Source organism: Palaemon carinicauda, chromosome 33 (genome assembly GCF_036898095.1).
Source record: "Palaemon carinicauda isolate YSFRI2023 chromosome 33, ASM3689809v2, whole genome shotgun sequence".
Classification (NCBI taxonomy): domain Eukaryota; kingdom Metazoa; phylum Arthropoda; class Malacostraca; order Decapoda; family Palaemonidae; genus Palaemon; species Palaemon carinicauda.
In genome coordinates, this window is record NC_090757.1 from 74,868,811 (window position 1) to 74,878,810 (window position 10,000).

At 32.8% G+C, this 10,000-nt stretch overlaps 1 protein-coding gene across 1 annotated transcript in view; it reads left to right on the forward strand.

The window, feature by feature from the left end:
- LOC137626266 (protein fem-1 homolog C-like) overlaps positions 1-3,965 on the forward strand; it is a 6,572-nt gene extending 2,607 nt beyond the window's left edge. Inside the window, exons 2-6 of the mRNA XM_068357338.1 lie at positions 388-544; positions 963-1,163; positions 1,785-2,003; positions 2,318-2,501; positions 2,918-3,965. Coding sequence (XP_068213439.1) covers positions 388-544; positions 963-1,163; positions 1,785-2,003; positions 2,318-2,501; positions 2,918-3,965 — 1,809 coding nt within the window. The remainder of the gene's footprint in view (positions 1-387; positions 545-962; positions 1,164-1,784; positions 2,004-2,317; positions 2,502-2,917) is intronic.
- The last annotated feature ends 6,035 nt before the right edge of the window (positions 3,966-10,000 follow it).

Below are 10,000 nucleotides of genomic sequence, written 5' to 3' on the forward strand. Positions count from 1 at the left end.
TCTTTTTATAATTTGTATAATGCACATTCATTTTCACGTTGTTACTGATCTCATAATACATTTCATATTAATTATTCATTAATTCTAATACAGTTCATTTATTACCTTATTTCCTTTTCTCACTGCGCTATTCAACCTTGTTGGAAATCTTGGGCATATATTCCTGCTTTGCAGCTATGATTGCAGCTTAGCTAATAATAGCGATGATGATGATAATAATAATAATAATAATAATAATAATAATAATAATGAAAATGATAATATTAATATTAACAATAGTGAGGATAATAATAATAATAATAATGATAATAATAATAATAATAATAATAATGATAATAATAATATATTTGATATGTTTAGTTATAGCCAAGTATGATTTCGTTTCAGATGTTAGAAAGGCACATTAACCCCAACATCGAGTCCTGTGCTGAGACTGGCCATATGTGGGAACCCTACTTGGTAGGGGCAGCAAGGCTTGGCCACATGAACTGCGTGAGGAACCTCGTCGAGCAATGCAACGCTAATGTTAATGAAGTTGGGTTAGGTGTGTACACTTTTTCTTTTATTTTGTACCTATGGGTTCAGGGTAAGATATTTCAGAAGATTTTGCCATGGTATTTCAAATATTATATATATATATATATATATATATATATATATATATATATATATATATATATATATATATATATATATATTTATATATATATATATATATATATATATATATATATATATATATATATATATATATATTCTGCATATATATATATATATATATATATATATATATATATATATATATATATATATATATATTCTGCATATATATGAACACATGTGTGTATCAGGTAGCTATGGAGTGACTCCACAAAAAACCTCATTGTCAGTGCGCTAAAGACTTATAATTCTTAGTACCAACATCGAATGCTAATAGCTAAACATAAATATATTTTTTGCAGTGTCTACAAATCACATATACGAATCAGGAGTCTCTCCACTTTGGGCAGCAACTATAGGAGAGCATTTAAACATCGTTAAATACCTCGTTTCAAAGGGTGCCAACGTAAATGGACTGACCGATTCCAGTTCCACCCCGCTGAGCCTGGCGTGTTCTCGTGGGAGTCTGGACATTGTTAAAGTCCTCGTGCAGAACGGAGCAAGTGAGTTTTCAAACGACAACTGATTTTGATTATTGTGAAGTTGAACTAAATGAAGTTCCCTTCAAAGTAAACTGAGTGAGAAAGTCCTTGGACTATACAGTATTCGAGAAGTTTTATTCCAGCTATGACCAAATTGCTAATCAGTGAACCTTCAAAAGTTAAACTTGCAGCAAGGTTTTTATGTTGAACCGGCTGATATAAGTCTCTCTTTATATGATGGATCTATTTTCATGTTTTTACTATTCTTAATTGTCTATTGCTCTGGTAGCTTATCAATTTCTTTGTTTTCTTTCCTCACTAGGTTAATTTTCCTTTAGGGAGCATTTAGGCTTATAGTATCCTGATTTTCTTCTTAGGGTTGTAGCTTAATCAAGCAATAATAATAATAATAATAATAATAATAATAATAAAAATGATAATGATAATAATGATAACAATAATGATACTACTGCTACTACTACTACTACTACTACTACTACTACTACTACTAATAATAATAATAATAATTATAATAATAACACAGTAGTGTCTTTAGAAAGGACGAAGGCTCTTGTCTTCCAAAGACCTTGAGCGGCATAATTTCAAAATGTTACTAACAATTATTCATTTGGTCATTTTCAGAGATTGAAGTTACTGACTACCATGGGAGCACATGTCTGATGCTAGCCTCTTCCAATGGCCATGTTAAGGTAGTAAAATATCTTTTAAGTGTCGGCGCTAATCTAGAAAAAAAGTGGATCGATGGAAAGACTGCTCTGCACAAAGGCGTCCATTCCGGATGTCTTGAGGTGGTGAAGGTGTTGTTAGATCACAATGCCGAAATGGATGCTGACTCTTGTGGTGAGTTTCAAATCGGTTCAATATTTCAATTTCGGGAGACTATGTCTAGTCTCCTCTATATTAGATGTAGAGCTGATGAAATTGAAAGTAGAGTTTAATCTATATGTAAAGCTGATGGAGTTGATAGTTCATTCAAGTCTAAAAGTACAGCTGATGAAGTTGAAAGTTCATTTCAATCTACTGTATAAGTACAACTGATGAAGTTGAGAGTTCATATAAATCTGTAAGTATAGCTGATGAAGTTGAAAATTTGTTTCCAGCAAGAAAGGGAGATAATTCATGTAAAAAATATTCACTCTAAATTTTATTTCTAGGTGAAACCCCTATACTCACAGCCAGCTGTCTTGGACACGAGCACATTGTACAACACCTGATTGCCAGAGGAGATCTGATATCGAAAGAAGATGAAATCAATGCTCTAGAGCTTCTTGGTTCTACTTTTGCCGAGAAAAAGCAAGACACTGCCTTTAAGTATTGGAAACTAGCTATGCAGGAAAGGTAAGTTTTTGATGTTTTTTTGTAATTTTCTCCGAGGGTGAATATTAATTTATAAATGTCTTAATGATGAGCTTATATTAATTGTGTAGATAAAATGAAATATTTCATAGGTGGTGCAAGCTAGGACTGGCATCAATACCAGACAATATTTCATAGCTGGTGACGTCACAGCAGGAGTGGCTGCTATTCTAATACTCAAGCAAAATTCTAAGTAAAACTCTCAAAAATATCTCTATGCTTGTTATTTTAGAGACATACCACTTATCTGATCTAATGTACATAACTACAGGTACAGTTCGTTTACAATTGTTTTCGGGCTGCCAGTTTTGTCCTTAAATCTTTTAGAAACATTACATTACAGGAAAGTATATCGTGATATATTTCAATATTAAAATGCTCTACCCATATCCTTCCAGATCCATTCATAATATTGCAATTGACCAAAATGAATATCAGACTCCTTTCAACCAATACTTCAAGGAAATCTCAACACCACTGCAATTAGAAAAACTTCAGGGCAACACATCTGCAATTGATACACATTCCTTACTAGTGAAGATGAGAGTACTGGGGCTGGTGCATCGCGCTACAATCGATGCCATAAAAGGCAAAGGGGAAGAGTTCGCAGCTAACGGCCAGCTGAAGGAGTGCTTTGTCCTGTGGATGTACACCTTGGAGACACATCAAAGAACTCTGGATGTTTTAAATCCTAAGCGATTTTTTTTCCTCATGTCTCTGACTAACTTATTCCTTGACAAGGTCTTCACACAACCCTTACCCTCTAACATTTTGTTATATTTTGAAGAATCTATGAACCTGTTTGAAAACTGTACCCAAGAAATTATAGTAGGTATTTCAAGGACGCAGAGGATTCCAGGAGTCAAGAAAACTTTGGATTTCTATTATCTGGACCGGATCATTCCTGTAGCAATGCACTTAATGTTGTTGTTGACAAAACTGAAGCCCATTCTCTTACCAGTCCAAATAGACAGGGTGAAGGATGCTGTGCGCAAGTTAGTGAAATTGAATCCTATAGATTCCAAAGGTGTATCTTTAATGCACTTTTCATGCGCCACTTCTGTCTTTTGTCGCGCTGAAGGAGCTACAGTCTTCCCCTTTCCTAGTTTGGAAGTTTTGAACCTCTTGTTGGAAGCTGGAGCCAATCCTTGTCCAAGGGATATTTTTGGTAACACACCTCTCCACATACTTGGCAAGCATAGGAAGGTTCCAGGCGATATGCTGGAAGCTCTCCTTAAAGCCGGGGCGCACTTGGACATGAAAAATGCACAGGGTCATAGTTTTGAGTCCCTGAGAGCTTCCCGAGGTCAGAAATTGCGTCAGCTGGTAAACCCTGTCCGTCACACATCTCTGCAGTGCCTGGCAGCAGCCAGCATTAGAAGACATGGCATCCCCTACAAAGGTGTCTTGGATAAGCAGCTTGAACGATTCGTTGATTTTCATTGATTCTTATCAATAGCATATGCGCCGAAAGCCTATCCAGCTCTTTTAATGCAATAATATTCTTAATCATACACGGAAAAACTGACTGTATGTTGCCATTTTATATTATGTATGTTTTTCTTGGAATTGCATATAACAAAGAAATTATAGTTCTTTGCTGGTTTTAACCAATCTTAAATCAATGCGGTCACCTGGAACCTCACAAGTATCAAAGATACTTTTCTTCTTATTTACATAAAGAAAAAATAATATGTATGATCCAGCTTATTTCTAATGCTTGTTTCCTAGTATTATCACTGTATATAACATTTTGAGTTTTTTTTCTCTCATTTTTTTGAGATGTGTAATGATGAATAGGAATGTGTTCTTTTTCCAAAAAGCTTTCTATCTTTTTTATTCACAATTATAGGCATACTGTGATATATAAGCTTTAATTGATTTGATAAAAGGAATGTGAAAGAATTATTCTTACATGTAATTCTCCTCTTAGACATCTGTTAATGATGCAAAATTTATTTGCATTGTCTCTTATGCTATCTATGTAAAAGAAAAATATAATAAGAATATTTATATAAATCTTTATAAAAAAATTTCAATAAAGATGCGAAAACTAAAATGATGACCAACTTGACCTCAGATTATATGCAATTGAACAGTGCAAGAGGAAACTAATAGGAATATGTGATGTTAGAACAATTATTTGAGAACAAGATAGATGAAACATATTCCCTTCAGTAGTTCAGATACAGGATTATTTGCCTCTAATAATAGCACTCTGATTACTGACACCTTTGATACGTGTAGGTGATAAACTATGTAGTGATGCAAGTCCAAGCGTGCATCTAGTATGTGCGCCCATACCTATGCATATGTATATGACTATATAATCAACCATTATCCTTTCATAATCTAAGGATCTCTGAATTTTGAGAATTTTCACCTTTTCTTTATTAACTTTCTAATTTGTAGAATTTTTAACCTCTTTAGAATAATCTCAACAAATTAATCGTAATATTTGTAGTTGATGCATCAAAGGAATTGAAATAACTTGATAGAGAAAGCATTTTGTCAAAACAGTGCTGTAGTCAATAAAGTATGAAGAAAATAAATAATCATCGTTCATTAAACCAAAGGATTACGTCTGAAAACCAAAAGAAGCTGAGGAAATATGAAGATTCCTGTAGGAAAAACATTGACGCCACTAAGGCTAACGCCTTCACTGAAAATTATATTTAAGAGAAACTCTGTCCCAAAAGTATATAGACGGTATGCGATTTTCGATGCTGTTGCTCCCACGACGGGAAACTGAACAAAACGGCCATTTTGGGCGTATATGAGGGCGTACCGTCTTCTCTTCCAAATGGAACATTTTCGTGTCATGTTTCCATACAGTTTCCCCCCTTGGATGCCGTCTGTTTCGGCCCGCTCGTCTCGACGGAAGGGTGCTAAGGTCTCTTCCCTGCAGGTCCTCCGTGGGTGACTCGCAAAACTCCTCCTGGCTGCTACTATTCTTCACATCATCGTCAGGATTTTCTTCTTGATCTTTCTAAGGACATCCATTTGTCTTTTGTCTTCTTTAGTTAGGTACTTCAACTTCTTTTTCTCCCGCGTTTTTCCTTTCCGCTTCTCCCGAAATGTCTCTTTCTTGCTTCTCGTGTTTCATCTTCATAACTCTACATGTCTAAAGTCAATTGTTCGGGTAGCTGCTGCACTCGATCCTTTGCTCATAATCACACTTGTTTTTAATCCTCTTTATCTCGCCATAAAGCCACCAAACTTGTCATAAGGGCGTGGGGTAATGACTAAAACATAAAGGATGGGATACAGTGAATTAGACAAGGTTAAATAATAATAATAATAATAATAATAATAATAATAATAATAATAATAATAATAATAATAATAATAATAATAGTAATCATAATAATAATAGTAATGATAATAATGATAATAATGATAATAATAATAGAGATTATAATGATGATGATGATGATGATAATAATATTGTTTTTTCACGCAGGGGAAATAATTATATTCCATGCTAAAAAAACCATGGAGATTTTCATCATTACTTCTCTTGTAGTTTATTTATTTTAGTGTTTCCTTTCCTCACTGAGCTATATTTTTTCCTGTTAGAGCCCTTGAGCTTACGGCATCCGGATTTTTTAATTAGGGTTGTAGCTTAACTTGCAATAATAACAATAATAATAATATTATCTCCCTCATCGTTCTTTATAATTATAGATACCGCATAAAATTATTCCGTAAAAATAGACAATCCGGCGGCAATGTCATCTAAAAATCTATCATCACTGAATGGCTCATCAGAAATGGTGAGAATCCAAAAGAACATTTGCTAAAGAGCGAACTGTTACAAATAATGAGAAATCACTCATGGAACGCAGAAAATAAGTATGTGATTGACAAAAGATCCTAAATGGGGCCAAGTAATGAGCTCTATTGCAAGAAGAAATCGTTTTGTTGTGAGTTGTAAGATATGCCAAGGCTTTGTAACATGAAGATGCAAAGAAGGGTTACTGTCATGGATAAAGTCCTAGACTCATTTAGCATCGACCTACACTCCTCTGGCGACGACTGTTTTTGTCCAAGAAACTTGTGTGACTGTGTGTGTGTGTGTGTGTGTGTGTGTGTGTGTGTGTGTGTGTGTGTGTTATTATAATCAGGGTTTAAATCATGGTCTTTATACTTTAAAAATTTGTCATATAATAAAGTTTTGTGTGTGCATAGGTTTTGAAGAAAGTTAATGATCTACGTATTGATGAAAAATAAATAAACAACTATCTTTGTTTCCCTTCAGAGATAAGATGTGTATTATAAGATGCCAGTAGTTTAATCTAGAGGTTTTACTTTATTCATTAATACCCAAAGTGGAAAATTATCTAATTTAATGATATATAGGAAGGAATTAGATAGAATCTAGAATGAAATAGAGAGATAAAGTGAACGGTTGCACTTACGAATCAAATTTTCCCAAGTCAAAAAATAAAGCTGGTGCCTATGAAATATGAAAAACCATCCTGAAAATGGTCCAAATGTTAGGTCAAACACGATGTCACCAAGACAAAAAAGAAATTAAAATGAAAGAATGTAAGAAATGTATCGCCATAGTTAGTTTTCAGTTTTCAAAAATTGTAAGAGAGGAGAAGGGATCTCAAAATTTCTCAATATATAAGTAAAACACTTCCAAAAAAACAAACTCCATAACAAAAACCTTATATGTTACGCGGTCCTGAATTATAGCTAATTCCCTAAAATACTCAGGACTTTACAAAACCTTTATTGACTTGACATTTTGAGGAAATAATTACTGAAAACTAAAGAAATATTTAGAAGAACATAGATCAAACACACTTACATGATAAAAGTATACCGGATAGTAAATAAATCTTCTCACTTCAATTAGATTATTGTTCATGAAGTAGCGATGAACATAATTGTTTGAGGAAGTTTTTTTATTTTCAAACCTAAAACTATTCGGAAGGAAGTGATCATATTGAAATATGAGTTTATTTCCATATAATATATATATATATATATATATATATATATATATATATATATATATATATATATATGTATATATATATATATATATATATATATATATATATATATACATATACATGCATATATATGTGTATATATATATATATATATATATATATATATATATATATATATATATATATATATATATATATATGTGTGTGTGTGTGTTTATATATATATATGTATGTATGTATATATATATATATATATATATATATATATATATATATATATATATATATAAATATATATATATGCATATATATATATATATATATATATATATATATATATATATATATATATATATTTATGTGTTATGAATGTATATCTCTAGAGATTGATAATGACTATACGTACTTAAGACAGACAGAATGTCTTTCCCAAGGACATGAGACGGGAATTAAAAGAATGATAAGCTAGGATTGAGAGATTTTGGTAACCAAAATGAGATTATGAAAATTAAAATGACACTTTCTCTAAAAAGAAAAGAATTTAATAAGATGGTACTACCAGTATCAAGTTATGCATCAGGAACGTGGAGCCCTACTAAAGCCTTAGAATAAAGCTTGTTACAGCTCAAAAAGCTAATGGAAGAATGTGATGGGAATAACACTAAGAGACAGAAAACGAGGAACTTGGATACGAGAGGAAAACTCAAAGTCGGAAAAAGAAATGGACATGGACAAGATATAATGAGAATGACAGATAGCAGAAGGATATTAGGAATAACAAAATGGGTCCCTACCGATTGCAAAAGAAGCAGGGGAAGGAAGAGAAGACGATGGATTGATGAACTAAGAAGTTTTGGGGTGTTGATTGTCATATAAAGACCATAAACAGACCTGAATGGAAGGACATGTCTGAGGCTTTTTTCTGCAGTGGACTATTAACGGCTGATGATGATGATGTATACACACACACACACACATATATATATATATATATATATATATATATATATATATATATATATATATATATATATATATATATATATATATATATATATATATCAGCTATTGATTTATTCCGTGGAAAGCGGAGTTTCAATATGAATAATAGTACCAGGGTTATGATATACATCTTTATTGCTTAGCTTTCGGATAATCTATTTCCATCATCAGAGCCTGAAATAGGATACGTTGTATAAGTTAAAACATAGTATGATGAATATTTAAAACAGAAAATGTAAAATGAACATACAAAAACTTTATGAAATAAAATAAGAAATTAACATAAAACTATAAAATCAATCTAAATACAAAATAAAAGATCAAAGCGCCAGCGCTATAAACTCACATGAAATAAAATTAAACACAATTGAATTCATACGTTGCCTGGCCCAGGTTTGGTTTCAGTTTGTGCTGGAATATTGCCTCCATTATTACTAAGTCGAGGTTACTCTGCGAAGTGGCTAAGATGGAAAAATTCCCCTTGGACATTAGGTGGTCCTCACTTAAGGAATGGTCTCTGATGGCTGAATGGGGTGGTTTTGCCATATAATTACACGTTCTAGGTGAACGACCGAAGTGCTCAGATAATCTTGCACGGTAATGTCTTTCACTTTTTCCAATATACGATGCATTACAGCGATCACACTTATATTTGTATATGACACCCGAACAAAGATCATCTGAGACCCGGTCTTTAAATTTGAAAAATTTGCTCTTAGCATTTGAGGGGGAAAACACGATCTTCAATGATACCTGAGGATAAAATTCACGCACAATTCTACTGCAATGATTTCGTATTTTAAAACTGTGGGACCCCAGATATGGAATAGAAAAGAAGATATTTTTCCGAGGAGCAATTAGTTTCCTTTCACAAGGTGGTAGCGTGAGTTTGCTTAGTGTTTTCCCTATATAAGTATCAGTAAAATTATACGGGAATCCATTGTTATAAAGTAGTTTTTTAATATACGTCAATTCCTTATGAATGTTGAGGTAATTAGAGCAAAGGTTATACGCTCTATAAGTGAGAGTACAGATAAGATTTCTCTTATATTGTATAGGAATAAAAGAGGAGAATTTAGTAAGCCTGTGAACGTTGGTTTCCTGTAAACAGATGTGTTAAACCCAGTACCAAATTTATGAATGTTGATGTCAAGGAAAGATATGTTACCATCCATTTCAGCTTCACTAGTAAAATTTATATTTTGGTGTTTGGAATTAAAATAGTTTAAAAACAATTGGACATGACTTGGGCTACGAAATAATAAAAACGTGTCGTCGACATACCGTCTATAAAAAAAGAGGTTTAAATTCACAACAGAGCGCCAAGTACGGGAAGATTATGACGATCAAGAGGCGGGCAAAATGATTTTGTCATTTTTCCTTACACAGGGTGTGCCTGCTGTTCCAGTGGTTTCATTGATTAGTAAAAGGAAACGGACCAGTGACTCCTCCAACTTATTAATCCTCCTTTGTCTCAAAGGGAATTACAAGGTCATTTAGCCAACAGCTTAT